This window comes from Sinocyclocheilus grahami, unplaced genomic scaffold, assembly GCF_001515645.1.
Source record: "Sinocyclocheilus grahami isolate Dianchi unplaced genomic scaffold, SAMN03320097.WGS_v1.1 scaffold674.1, whole genome shotgun sequence".
NCBI lineage: Eukaryota > Metazoa > Chordata > Actinopteri > Cypriniformes > Cyprinidae > Sinocyclocheilus > Sinocyclocheilus grahami.
The window spans coordinates 1180495-1195873 of NW_015505853.1; the positions used below are offsets into that span (position 1 = coordinate 1180495).

Consider the following 15379-nt stretch of genomic DNA (forward strand, 5'->3'; position numbering starts at 1 on the left):
TAAAAAGCTTCTTTACTGTTCAACACAAGAAAAAAAAAGTCACCTACATCTTTGATAGACTGAGGGTGAGTAAATTAACAGCAAATTAATTTTTTTTAGATGAACTGTCCCTTTAAGGCTGCTGCTGGAGAAGATGCACAAACACACCTGCCCGGCAAAGATCCCACAAACTCCTATGATGCAGAGAATATTGAAAACGGCAGAACCGACGATCGTTCCGACTCCAACATCACTGTGAGTGATGAAGACACCTGAAAACAGACACAGTAAGCAAAAGTGCTGCACAAAAAGTGCAGAAACGACGATTGTGTGACTTCACCTATAACAGAAGCGAAGAGTTCGGGCGCTGAGCTCCCCGCCGCCATGAACGTGGCTCCAGCTACATCCTCGCTCAGATTCAGCTTCTGCACAACACAATAACAGCAGACCATTCACATGCAACAAAGCCTCTGGCACAAACACCGCCCAAATCTGGAGCACTATGTTTTATGAGCTTCTGAAAGCCTCAAAGTGGGTCAGAGGAAGAACAGCGCAGGTTCTGCTGCTCTCATTGTGCCGCGATATTACTCAGATCAACTGGGAATTTGCTTCTGAGCAATCCTACCTCACAGATTTTCTCAAGACACATCACGAAGTAGTCGTCACACACGATTGCCAGAGCCAGGAACATGTAGAGAGCCTGTAAGAAGATGAGAGAACACTGTAGAAACTTCAGCTACACACATTGGATTTTGCGTTAGATTTGAATGCAATTTGCATTTACTTTTAATCAGAAAACACTTTATGCAAAGTGACTTAAAATGAGGAAAATCACAGTCAATTTACAAAGTCAAAACCACAGTACCACAAAGATAAGCTATGGGAAAGCAGATGCATAAATGTTTTGAATTTTTACTATAATTTACTGACAGGAAGTTCCGTTCATTGTGGTTTAAGTGTGTTGTGTTATGGCAGAGCAAGTTAGTTAAAAACTGGTTAAACTAACAATGTTTATCAGTGTTGTTACTGATACCAGTACTGATACTGAAAAGACAACTACTAAAAATTGTTTTCATCTACTGAAATTAAGCCGAAATAACATTAAAATTACATGGAAAACTCAAACTTAAAAAAATTTGGAAATACTGAATGTTAAAACATTAAGCGTTGAAACATTTTAGCGTAATGTTAAACAAAAATTTGACATTTTGCCTTGGTAACTAACTGAAATAAGTTTAAGAACTAAAGGACTAGAACTAAAACTGAGATACAAAATAAATTTAAGATAAATAGAAACTAAATTAAAAACATAGAAAATTGCTAAAACTAAAATTAAAATCAAAACTAAAATATAAAAGTAAAGGCTAATTCAAAATATTATTAAATACAATAAACGTATACACATCAAATTTAGAATATAAATACTAAAATAACACCAATGTGTATAGCAATTTAGTATATTTTAGATATTTTACTTTAGTATTATATATTTTTTTTATTAGATTTTATATTTATATTTTGTTTTGTTTTTATTTTAGTTAAAGTTTTAGTAATATAGTTGTGTTTTTGTCACTTTCATTAATTTTTGTTTTTTAGTTTTGTTTTTTAATGCACACATTTGCGTTGTGGTACTCTTGTAAACAAAAATCACAAGAATACAAAACAAAAGAAAACAAAAATAACAACTTCATTCAGGGTGAGTAATTAATGACGGTAAATAACTTACCCTATTAGTAATTAATCCCTTTAAAAAAATAACACATTTGATAGAAACTCTTCGCCCTCTACAGTACTGAGGTTTGTTTCCACCACAAAATTGTAATAATGTGCAACAGGATTGCAAGCCTGGAACGCATGAACCAAGTATTCATGTTTCTGAACTTACTGTATATCAACTACTGACCCAATGTGTCTCTATTCACGTCTCCTAAAACAAATACTTTCAGGAGAAACACATGTGAAAAACCTCTAAAACCCCTGAGAAATGAAAGCTTTCAGAAGCCTGCTGGTCGCGTTCACCTGCCGTTTATCATGGCTGTCAGCTCCAGAACACTGTCTCTCCTCCACTGAACCTGTTTCCTCCTCTGCATGCACAATGTGCCCTTGCTCTCCAGGCCTGACTGGATTCTATCTCTCCAAACAATTCACATCTGCATTCACTGCAAAGCCTTTCCTCGTCTAGCTTAATGAGCCACCAACTCAATACAAGCACCTGTTTATTCACAATTTGAAACCAAAGCAAATGCAAGCAAGCATTATGATGACCTTCAGCGATGAGGACGATAACAGCATCATAACATAGCTCACGTTTGTTTACTTAGAAAGGTGATTTGCACCTAAAAAAGCCGTAGTTTCGTTTTCCCACCCTTATAATTAAATATAATAAATATAGTCTAAATGACTTTTAAGATGTATATACTGTATGTGATGACCTCTAATGATTGACAAATGGGAAATAATAGATTGAAATCTACATAACTTTCAAAAATAAATGTATATAATATAGAAAGTTATGTAATACAATATGGTGTATACAGTATCTCACAGAAGTGAATACACCCCTCACATTTTTGTAAATATTTTATTATATCTTTTCATGTGACAACACTGAAGAAATGACACTTTGCTACAATGTAAAGTAGTGAGTGTACAGCTTGTATAACAGTGTAAATTTGCTGTCCCCTCAAAATAACTCAACACACAGCCATTAATGTCTAAACCGCTGGCCACAAAAGTGAGTACACCCCTAAGTGAAAATGTCCAAATTGGGCCCAAAGTGTCAATATTTTGTGCACCCAGCATTATTTTCCAGCACTGCCTTAACTCTCTTGGGCATGGAGTTCACCAGAGCTTCACAGGTTGCCACTGGAGTCCTCTTCCACTCCTCCATGACGACATCACGGAGCTGGTGGAAGTTAGAGACCTTGCGCTCCTCCACCTTCTGTTTGAGGATGCCCATGCTTGGCCAATCCATCACCTTTACCCTCAGCTTCTTTAGCAAGGCAGAGGTCATCTTGGAGGTGTGTTTGGGGTCATTATCATGTTGGAATACTGCCTGGTTAGAGAGTCGGACTCGTAACCCAAAGGTTGTGGGTTCGAGTCTCGTACCGGTGGGGGGTAGTGAATGTACAGCGCTCTCTCCCACCTTCAATACCATGCCTTGAGCAAGGCACCGAACCCCCAACTGCTCCCCGGGCGCTGCGGCATAAATGGCTGCCCACTGCTCCAGGTGTGTGTTCACGGTGTGTGTGTGTTCACTGTTGTGTGTGTGCACTTTGGATGGGTTAAATGCAGAGCACTAATTCCAAGTATGGGTCACCATACTTGGCCACATGTCACGTAAAAAATATATATTACATAATATAAATTTTATATATATATTTTCAAAATCAGGACAACAATAGATCCTTTTTGACAAAGCCTAAGAGATATCACGAAAATTTTTGTTTCATTTTGTTGACTTACTAGAGATACATAGAGCATTTGTATCTCTCTTTTTATGACTCCATAAATCAGAAAATACTGTTAACAGCCAGAAAGGGGGAAAACATTTTTTGGAATAAAATGTTACATAAATCAGACGCACAGCAAATAATGATTTTCTTACTTAGTAGTTTTGCTTTGTTTTCCAGTACAAATATCTAAACATTCTTGAATCAAGATGCATTTACTTGAGAAGCAGAATGACTTAAAATCGAAGTGCTACGGAATGCAAGAGCAAAGTCCAAATCTTCAGTTCTCATTCTACTAGATCTATCTGCTGCGTTCAACACTGTTAATCATCAAATCCTTCTGTCTACTCTCTAATCGCTGGGCATCAATGGAACTAAACTCCACTGGTTTGAGTCTTACCTCACAGGTAAGACCTTCAGGGTGGCTTGGAGAGGAGAGGTATCTAAATCACATCAACTGGTCACTGGGGTTCCTCAGGGATCAGTTCTTGGACCCCTCCTCTTATCTATATACACTACATCACTGGGAACCATCATTCAGGCATATGGTTTTTACTATCATTGCTATGCTGATAGCATGCAGCTCTACCTCTCATTTCAACCAGATGATCCAACGGTACCTGCTCGGATCTCAGACTGCCTGACGGACATCTCAGCATGGATGAAAGAACATCACCTGCAGCTCAATCTGGCAAACACAAGCTTCTCAACTTCCCAGCAACCCCATCAGTACAACACCAGTTTACCATTTAATTGGAATCCCATCATGATCCTTAATGATCAGCTTAAAGATCATACTGCAAAAACAGCATGATCATGCAGCTTCACACTACACAAAACCAGGAAGATCAGACCCTTCCTAACAGAGCATGCAACACAGCTTCTCGTCCAAGCTCTTGTCATTTCTAGACTGGACTATTGTAATGCTCTGGCTGGACTTTCAACATTTGCAATTAGACCTGTGCAAATGATTCAGAATGCAGCAGCACATCTTGTTTTCAAAGAGCCCAAGAGAGCCCATGTCACACCGCTACTCATCTTTCTGCACTGGCTTCCAGTTGTGGTTCGCATCAAGTTCAAGACATTGGTGCTTGCCTATAGAACACCCATGGCCTCCGCACCCTCCTACCTCCAATCTCTCCTATGCGTCTACATCCCCTCCAGAAGCCTGCAGTCGGTAAATTAGCGGCAGCCCGTGGTCCCATCGGAGAGAGGCACAAAATCACTCTTAAGGACGTTTTCTTTAAAAAAAAAATGATATGCCTTCACTTTTTCTATTCTCTTCTTATACTTTATCCCTTCCTGTCCTAGCTTTTACTATTTTGAACGATGACTGAAACCTTGTATAACGAGCACTTCTCATGTTTATTGCCATCTTATGATAGATACATCACTTGTTTACTTGTGTTCTCTTGTGTACATCAAAGGTATCAAAATAATTGAGTTTTTTTTTTTATGACAAAATTATCTGCCAATGGGGTCAGAAAAATAATCATGTTTTCTCTTTGAATTAAGATTATTTTTTCTGACCCCATTAGAAGATATTTTTTCTTGTTTTAAGCCAATTTTTCAGAAAACAAGACTTAATATCTTAAGTCATTCAATTAAAAGTATCTCGAGTCAAGAATGTTTTGATATTTGAACTGGAAAACACGACAAAAACACTAAGTAAGAATTGAAAATCATTTGTAGCAATGCAAATGATACATAAAAAAAACTTCAGAATACAGACAGGAATAAAACTAAACATTTGGTGAACGTAAGTGCAGCTGAAGTGGAAATGTATGACTCATTTTGAGAAAACAGCCTTGAAAAATATGTATTATAAACTGAAATACAGATGCAAATTGATCAAGTGTAATAAAATAACACATAAATGTGTATTTTGGATATTTTCTTTCCACTAATCTGAAGACATGCAAGTGATAGAAGCAAATTAACCCAAAATCTCAAAAGTGCCCATTGCATGGTTTTGCCTGTAGTGTCTTGCTTTAAATCAAGTAGGCCTAAATAAGCCACAATAACCAACATATAAACAACAAATGTGCCAATAAAACTTACTAGCATCCATCAGTTGATTTGTAGGCTTTGCACAGACATTTTACAGACCGTTTAATCATAAAAAGCATAAATTCCCTTCATGAGCAATACATTTACAGTAACAACCAGCTTAAATTATAGTTCATCATTCCAGACAGATATTTCCATGATCTCTAGCCACAGGGGGTACCAAAGGACAGAAATCCCACACACGGGACACATCATGATTGTTTGTGTGAATGCATAATTCAGACCTGAGCTGTGCGTGATGCAAACATTAGAGCATTAGAGCGGCTGCGTTACATAACCACGGGCAGATTCTAATTGTGCTGCTCATAGCTGATGGAGTTAAATCTTGTCATATTAGCAGTGGATTAACCCACACTGAAAACAGCAGAGACGCACACTATTAAATCACAACAAGCAGCAGGAGTGAATGCACATCATTACAGTGACCAAATTCACTCTGAGCAAAAATAACCCAGATAAAATTTCCCACAAACTTGCAGTGATGCAATTTTCTAAATGTACTTTGCTAATCTAAGGAAAGAGAGAGAGATAAATGGACTTTCTTACCGCTATAATATGCAGCAGTACAGCACCGCTCTTCCGCTCAGCATTGGTGAAAATATCATCTGGAAATTCACGGATGGCTGTAAAAAGCACAAACACACATTTACAGTCATGCATTTCATCCAAAGCAACTTACAGTGGATTCTGCAAAAATATCCTATTTTTGTCTTTTTCCCTTTAGAAATATCTATGAATTCTAAAATCAAGATACATTTACTTGAGATGCAAAATTACTTAAGATATTAAGTTTTGTTGTCTAAAAAATTGGGGTCAGAAAAATAATAGTTTTCTCTCTCAGTTAAAGGGACAGTTGACTAAATAATTATGACATGTGCAGAATGACATTTTTGTGTGAACTATCCCTTTAAGTTTATTTTTCTGACCCCACCAACAGATTTTTTTTGTTTTTGTTTTAAGCATACTGTAAATTCTGATAAATTTTTCAGAAAACAAGACTTAATATCTTCTATCATTTTGCTTCTCAAGTTACTGTATCTTGGTTTAAGAGTGTTTAGACATTTGCGATGAAAAACGAGACAAAAATACAGAGTAATGAAATCATTTTTTGAAGTGAAACAACATTCTGAGTTTCCCGACGAAACAAACCCATGAGTTTGCAGGAAAGATGTTACCATGTGGTTGCTAAGATGTTCTGAATTGTTTTTAGAATGTTGCTTTGCGGTTGCTAGGGTATTGCTATGCAGTTGTTAAATGTTTTTGAGTGTTGTTAAAAATGTTGCTATGCATTTGCTGGGGTGTTCTGGAAGGTTGCAAGGGTGTTGCTGTGTGGTTGCTAAGATGTTTTGAGTTGTTTTTAGAATGTTGCTTTGCGGTTGCTAAGGCGTTGCTATCAGAGCATGTGAGCGGAGTGGTAATATTTCCTTGAGCGCGCAGACCACCTTTCTGAAGATTCCGCTCCGCTCGCTCAATACGCTCAGCGCCCCTCGCTCAACCCAGAATGCCCTTTGGTGATTTGCTTGTTCGAGATCGAGAATCTGTAGTAGTAGAGCAGTTATGGAGTTTAGATATTGTTTCAACGAAGTTGCAAGCCTTATACATAAATGTAAAGTAAAAATCAAAGTTAAGAATGAGTGTGTTTCTTTCATTGACGTCAGTTCATAATCCAAGCGTTCTTTAAGTGCATTTTATCTTGTGTGTGCTTTTCACAGGCTTTATGATCCAGGTGTATTTTGTAAAGATCTACGCACATTTCATCTCGCGTGTGTGTGCGTTTGTGTTTTAATGAGCCTGTTTTGAATGTTCTATTGCACAACAACGGCAGCTATTTTCACGGAAATAAAGTGTCTGCTCATACTAGGTCACATCAAATTTGAGCCCTTTACGTGATCTGAATACAATGACGGAAACTTAAAACAGCCAAATTACACATTCTGATTATAGATTCTTCATAACCATCACAATCATCCAAAACAGAAATCAGGAGTGTAGAGCAGCACATAACAGCTTGAGGAATGAAAAAAGATACACAAGGAATGAAACCAACACAAATGGCAGAAGAAACTACAACAGATGGTGGATAAACCGGGCAAACAGAACAAATCACACAAACTGATCTGCTTCTGATGCCTCTGGGTCAATATCTTGTAAGATGAATATTATATTCTGTATTTTCAGTTATTGTACTTTATGAAATCAATAGCTATAAAACATGACAGGATGAGCCAGATGTCTGTTACAGCCACTGTCATTTTTTTTCTTATTTTGATTTATCTGATATCAAAGTAAACCAATAAGCTACAAGAAGTGCAATCCATTAGAACATAATCAAATGTAAGCTAAAAGAAGTGTAATGCATTAGAACAATAAATAATAAAATGTATTAATTCATATTTGGTATAATTATCTCTTAATACAAGAAAAGCTCATTTGCATAATATATTAAGACATAAGCTATCTTTTAAGCATAAAAGTAATGCAAAACTATGTTGTTTCTGCCACGGGATAAAATTTGTAATTTTTTTAACTCATAATTCTGCATTTATATTTATATGCATGTTCTCAAAATTGCGAGATATAAACTCAGAATTACAAGATATAAACTTGCAATTGCAAGAAAAAGTCAGAATTGTGAAGTAAAGTTGCAATTACCGTTTTAATTTTTGGCAGAATAAAAAACTGAATTGCGAGAAAGTTTATTTCACAATTTGAGAAAAAGTCTGAATTGTGAGATAAAAAGTCACAATAAAAAATGTTTTTCCATGGCAAAATATGTGCTTCCATACAAAACAAAGATTTTTAGGTTTAAAACAAGAAAAATATATATATAATTCAAGATATATTTTCGGAAAAGTCCCAATTTCTTGTTTAGATACTTTTACTTGAAAACAAGAGAAAAACATGCGTGAACTTGAAGCATTAATAGAATGTGTGTTGTACTATAAATTTAATCAGAAATCAGTTTTCTAAAGAGAATTTCACATGCTCCACAGTTCAAAACAACATATCTGGTCCACGTCTTATCTAACAAACCCAGAAGTGGAGGAATTAATAACTTTATGAATAAGTTGCTGATGCATAAACAGAAGAGAGATTTCTCGCTCACAGCTTGACGGACTGGAGACGGATAAATACCACTGAATATGACTAAACTCAGAGTCAAGACAGAAGAATGAGCTGGAAGGTTTAGCATTCAGGATGTTTAGAGCGTGTGGAAATGCCACTTTTGACGGCATGTTTGCACGAGTTATCCATCTGCTACGTGTTCGCTTGACATCCTTTGTTCTCCGATGTTTTCCACACAGATCATTGATATCTGACAAACATCTGAACAACGAGTCGTTCAGTTTGAGCTGTCAGTGCAAAAGTGGGAGACAGAAAATCTGAGTGAACGTTTGTGTGATAATTACTGACGGACAGCTTACTGCAAAGCATATACTGCTCACTGCATGCTATTATTAAAATAGCATGTGAATCAGTGTAACAACTTCCCTATGTTGCATGTGTAATTCAGCAGACACACTCCAGTTATCATTGTGATTATTTTTCAATCAGATTTTATGTAAGTTGTCTTAACACAAATGGTGTGCACCGACCATTTTCAGTGACAAATGTGCTGTATGTAAGTTTTTGACTCTACTAAAGCATAAAAATACCATAATATGTTTGCAGATATTTAAGAAACATGCTAAGTTAACATACTTGTTTATCTGAAAAACAATGCTACAGTCAGTTATTCTCCTTTGAAAATGTGCGTTCCGGGCCAGAATGTCGGTCTTTGTTTTGGTTTGTGAAACCCGCCCAATGTCAGTTTAGCCAATTGTATTTGCCAATTGCCAGTTGGCAGAAAACACAACGTATTTCATTTCATTCATCGTCAAGTGCGCTTGTTCCTGTTGGTGTCGTCAGGTCTGAGGAGGAGGGGCCGGGTAAAAAAAACCCTTTCCAATATTTTGAATTTGGACTGCAATACCTAGCTCAACCACTCGGTGTCAATCCTACATACAGCACCTTTAAATGTTTGTATTTGTAAGTTGTACTGTTGTTATTGCATTGCTATTGCACCGCATTGCTATTCAAAAATACAGTATATATTGCACAGTATGCAGTACGCTTATTCAATGCTGAACATTTGCGTGAACATTTATGCATTTTGGCAAAGCGATTTGCATTGCATTCAAAGTATTTTTTTTATGGGAAACGAACCCATGACCTTGATGTAGTTAGTGTCATGTCTTTTATAAGCTACAGGAATAACAACACTGAGATGTGCAGTTTAATAATAAATTAAGCAAAATTAAATTAAATAAAATGAATGAATGAATGAATGAATAAATAAAATAAAAACAAACTGATCTGCTTCTGTGTCAATATCTTGTAAAATAATATAATATTTTGTATTAAGTATTTTAGCTCTAAAAACTTGATTGAATGAGCCAGATGTTTGTTTGAATCCACTGTAATAATAATATACATATATATATATATATATATATATGATATCAAACTAAAGGTACAAGAGGTGTAATGAATTAGAACAATAAATAATAAAATGCATTAATAATAATTTTTTTAAATAAAATAAAATACAATATAAATAACTAAACAAATAAATATATATATATATTTATATATATATACATTTTAAATATACAATTTTTATTCAAAACTGTATAATTTAAATATAAAATTTAAAATAAAACAAATAATAAAATATAATAAAAAATAGTTTAGACTTGATTTGGTTTCAAGGTCAAGTTGAGTCCACTGCATTGTGGAATACAGTATTTTTCACAGTTTGCTGGTGTTTGATGGTGTTCACACACTTTTTTCTTACATAATAAACTTTCATCAAATTTCATTTCCCCCTCTTTAAAATGTTGCATCAGTTTAATTTTACAACCAGTATCAATGTGTATCATGGCAAACCTAATGCATATATGCAATGTAAAATGTATATTCTATAATAACAATATGATATATAATGAACATATTTTTGAATTATAAATGTATGAATATATTATTGTTTAGATATTTTTATTAATCTCTCTCTCTCTCTATATATATATATATACACACATATATATAATAATATTTAAAAATATACTGTGGCAAGCCTATTATATTATATTATATTATATTATTACGTCTTCTCGACATAATGTTAACCAACACAAACAAGCTACAGCGTTTGAGGGCGGGGGCAAGTTGCTCATGGCCATAATTTAGGAGGTAAATATGGCGAAAGTCACAAAAAATGTTGTAGATAAACTGACGTTTAACTAACCATGCTAGGTGCAATGAAATACAGTTTGCTCTGCAAGAGACAAACACTGACAGGTTGCACCATGAAAATGACCATTATAAAAAACAAGAGAAAAACAATAACATACATTCAAAAGTAACGTTCAGTAATGTTTGCAAAATTATCAAATGGAATGTTCCCTTATAACAAAAAAAGAAGAAGAAGGTTTCAAAAAAAAAAACTGGAATGTTTGGAATGTTCAGAGAACATTTAAAAGTAACGGTATTTAAATGTTTGCAAATTTAAAAATGGAATGCTCCCAAAACAAACAAAAAAATATATATTTAAAAAACTGGATGTTTTGAATGTTCAAAGAAGTGTTCCCATAATGTTTGCAAAATGTAAAAATCGAACGTTATCTTAGCATTCACATAACCATATAAAAAAAAGGAAAACATTTTCAAAACATTTAAAAAGCGGGAAGTTTTGAATGTTCAGAGAACATTTAGAAGTAACGTTTTCATAAATTTATGGGAACATTAGCAAAATGCTCTTAGAACATAAGAGTATGTTTTTATGCTAAATTAATTGGTAACACTTTACAATAAGGTTCATTAATTAACATTAATTAACTACTTTATTTAACATGAACTAAGAATGAACAATATTTCTACAGTATTTATTCATCTTAGTTAATGTTAATTTGAACGTTTACTAATGCATTATTAAAATCACAAGTTGTGCTTGTTAACATTAGTTAATGCACTGTGAATTAACATGAACCAACAATGAACTAACGGAACCTTATTATAAAATGTTACCAATTAATTGTCTGAATCTGAAGGAATATGTCACATTTAAACTACTAACACAGGTGAAATGACTTCAAATCTCTTCGTGTGTGCTTAAAAATCAGTTGATTCCACAGTCATGAAAAGGAGCGACATCAAACACCTCAGGTCAGATTCTCTCTTTAAATGATGTCTGACTGAGACTCGAAACTTAGAAAGCCGAACAAACAGAACATCCACGGCTAAAAATAGACTTTTAATTTGGGTTCGAGAGAATTTAATGAGAACAAGCGCAGTCAGAATAACAGCCGTAAGTCCGGGACAGAGTGCGCTAGGAAGAACACGAGTGTCAGCTAAACGCAGGCCTTTCTCTCCGGACCAAAGCTGATTAAAACTTCCACAAGTGAACAGCAAAGTCACATTAAACCCTCGCTTCAATCTCACTGGAGTTACAAAAAACAGCCTGGCATGGAGTTAAAATCTCCTCATTAGTTAATGCACTGTGAATTAACATGAACCAACAATGAACTAACGGAACCTTATTATAAAATGTTACCAATTAATTGTCTGAATCTGAAGGAATATGTCACATTTAAACTACTAACACAGGTGAAATGACTTCAAATCTCTTCGTGTGTGCTTAAAAATCAGTTGATTCCACAGTCATGAAAAGGAGCGACATCAAACACCTCAGGTCAGATTCTCTCTTTAAATGATGTCTGACTGAGACTCGAAACTTAGAAAGCCGAACAAACAGAACATCCACGGCTAAAAATAGACTTTTAATTTGGGTTCGAGAGAATTTAATGAGAACAAGCGCAGTCAGAATAACAGCCGTAAGTCCGGGACAGAGTGCGCTAGGAAGAACACGAGTGTCAGCTAAACGCAGGCCTTTCTCTCCGGACCAAAGCTGATTAAAACTTCCACAAGTGAACAGCAAAGTCACATTAAACCCTCGCTTCAATCTCACTGGAGTTACAAAAAACAGCCTGGCATGGAGTTAAAATCTCCTCAAAGCTTTTAGTACACACTTCTGTGAGGTTTTCCATCTGCTGATTAACCAAAAACACATGATAATTCCTAGTGGGTCATTAGTGGCGTCTCAAAGAACCTAAATATAATCCTCAGCGCTCAATCCAACGCTACTGGCACAACAGACCATGAGCACATGCCAACACATGACAAGCCTCCAATATCCGATACTGTGCTATTTCACAAGGTACTTCAAAGAGCATCATGGTATGATCATGCTAGTTGCTGAAGTGCTCATTTGTCTGCTGCGGATGGCCTTGCAAGCGAAAGCATTTGTCGAGATGCTCATCTCACCTGGCTCTGTGCAGTTCTTCACCTCCGTCGCATTATCAGGAGTGGAGGACATCAGCCGTCGACCCCAGTGATCATGTGATTCCATGTGCGACTCCTCCACAATCATACCATGACCTGCAAAAACAAAACACTGGTCAAATCACTAGACAATAAAGAAAGAAAGTCATAAATGATGGCAGAATGATCAGTTATCAAATGAGTGAAACATCACTTTAAATAGCTCATTTCAGACTATCATTCTCAAAAAGAAGTTGTTATAAAATTGACAATTATTTAAAAGCACAATGATTACTTTCATCTTATATTTTGGGGTTACACGGTCACAATAAGCAACACTGATATGTTTGATTACGATATTCACCTCACATTAAATATTAGCCATATTGGATACAAATATTAAATATTGTTAAATGTAATTATTGCAATTCATTTATTAAATGAATATCTTAAATGAATATTTGTACATGTATTAACATTAAATATAATTTCAAATATTAAATTAAATGATTGTAACTACATTATTAAATGAAACATTTATATTTGTACATATTAACATTAAATATAATTAATATTGTTTTAAATATAAACCATTAATACATGAATCGTAAATAGAATCAAATCGAAATAAATTATTAAATTAAATTATTAAAATTAATATAATATTAAATGGATCTCTTAAAAGTATTACTTTTACATGTATTAACATATTAGCCATATTTAAATATTAACCATCAATGAATATAAACATTAAATATTATTTCTGCTATCATCAGCATAGAATCCAAACACTAATTAATTCAGCACTCAAACTATTTTATACAAGCCTAGAGCGTGGTTAAATCTCATTAGCGTCAAAAAAAAGACTTTAGACGACATTAGACTTTAGTGTGCTCAGCTTTAACGTAAAAGAATCATTTTCTTCAGTGAACGCCTGAACAGCGCCGGCAGCGTTTGCTCCACTGCAGGTGTTTCCTTCAATCACAGCGTGTCAATTAAAGTAAACCGGCCTAAATGCGGTCCAAACGACTGATGAGTCTCTCAAAGAGCACCTGAGCAGCTCCAGGCCAGAGACATTTCTCAAAGAGCTTCAGAGCAAGCATGTCAATAAAAGGAAGAGATTTTCACTTTCCCTCAGTTGCTTCCTGAGTGTTCGGGAAATTACACTGAGATCACACTTTAAAGACTTTTTAGTCTATAATTAAGAAAGACTGGGGAAAATAATATAATTAACATGGAAAAACAGGGAGAGAGGAGAGTGACAGTTTTGCATTTCTTTTCTCCTGAAGCTACAGATGAAGAGGAGGAAAACAGGATTTGCCTGATTAGAAAGGGAGGGCTGAATATATTCCCTCCGTCTTTGATCTTTCTTTCCTAAACCATCATGAGAAAAGCAATGAGTCTGACATTCACAATCCACACAAACACAAGTGACTGTCATGAGCAGACGGTAGAGAAAGGAGCCGTTTCTGATAACAGATTTGCTATTGTCTGGACGCTATCAGTGCAGAATAATCGTTTAAGCTTCTTGTTTTTATTGTAATTAATGCCTTTGTATTCAATTCAGAAGGCTTGCATTTAATTTAAGAATTACATTTGGGTTTGAGATATGGGCGTGAATGACACCTCAAATCAAGCCGCTTGTTTTTGCTCGTCTAGAAGATCAAACTTTTCACTTGGTAGATGATAGACATGCAGAAAAATCCCACAGACTTGCTTCTGACTTGAGAGATTCGACGAGCTTTGCTTACGCATTTGGACATTTTTTTATGAATTTTTAACCAGATACAGAAAGCTGCTATAAAAAAATCTGATTAATAAATGTTGCATGAAATCTGAACATTTGTGCATCTGTGAACAAGTAACAGTACATGATGCAGTGTTATTTTAGTGTATGACTGTAAAAATATTATCAGTAAGTCATTTCAACTTATGTTTTTACATTACTTTAACTCATCAAAATAAGTTGAGCAATTTCAATTTTTTTTTAAAGTAAAATGAAATTCAACTTGATTTTTTTTTAAACCGTTTAATGTAATTTAAGTGGAAAAGACTTGTACAACCAAGTTGATTATACTTAAAAAAATTAAGGCAGCACTTGAACTTAAGTTTTTGTGTAATATTATAGATTTTATTAAATATTTGGAATTAGTTATTATTAATGAGTCATTTTTTTAGATTATCCTTTTTCATATTAATTTTAGTTAAAGTTTTTGTCATTTTGATGTGTGTTTTTGTCATTATTTGTATAAATATGTTTATATATATTTGTATGTATGTATGTATGTATGTATATATATATATATTAAAATAAGAATTATTGCTTTGGCAACTAGCTTTTTATATATATTTTATATACAATTTTTATATATTTTTTTTATTTTATTTCAGTTAATGTTTATTGTATTTCAAATAATACAATTGTTTTATGGTTTTAGTTTGAGTTAACTATAATAACCCTGTTATGATGCCATTCATACGGTGGCCGAGAAGTGCAAAGCAAATCCCAATTCTGAAAA

At 34.6% G+C, this 15379-nt stretch overlaps 1 protein-coding gene across 1 annotated transcript in view; it reads right to left on the bottom strand.

Annotated features, from left to right (window-relative positions):
* The window catches only part of LOC107559124 (sodium/potassium/calcium exchanger 4-like), a 35499-nt gene that overhangs the window by 16362 nt on the left and 3758 nt on the right, over window positions 1–15379 (bottom strand). Inside the window, exons 2-6 of the mRNA XM_016242856.1 lie at window positions 12864–12977; window positions 6048–6124; window positions 605–679; window positions 320–404; window positions 148–251 (exon numbers count right to left, since the gene is read on the bottom strand). Coding sequence (XP_016098342.1) covers window positions 148–251; window positions 320–404; window positions 605–679; window positions 6048–6124; window positions 12864–12977 — 455 coding nt within the window. The remainder of the gene's footprint in view (window positions 1–147; window positions 252–319; window positions 405–604; window positions 680–6047; window positions 6125–12863; window positions 12978–15379) is intronic.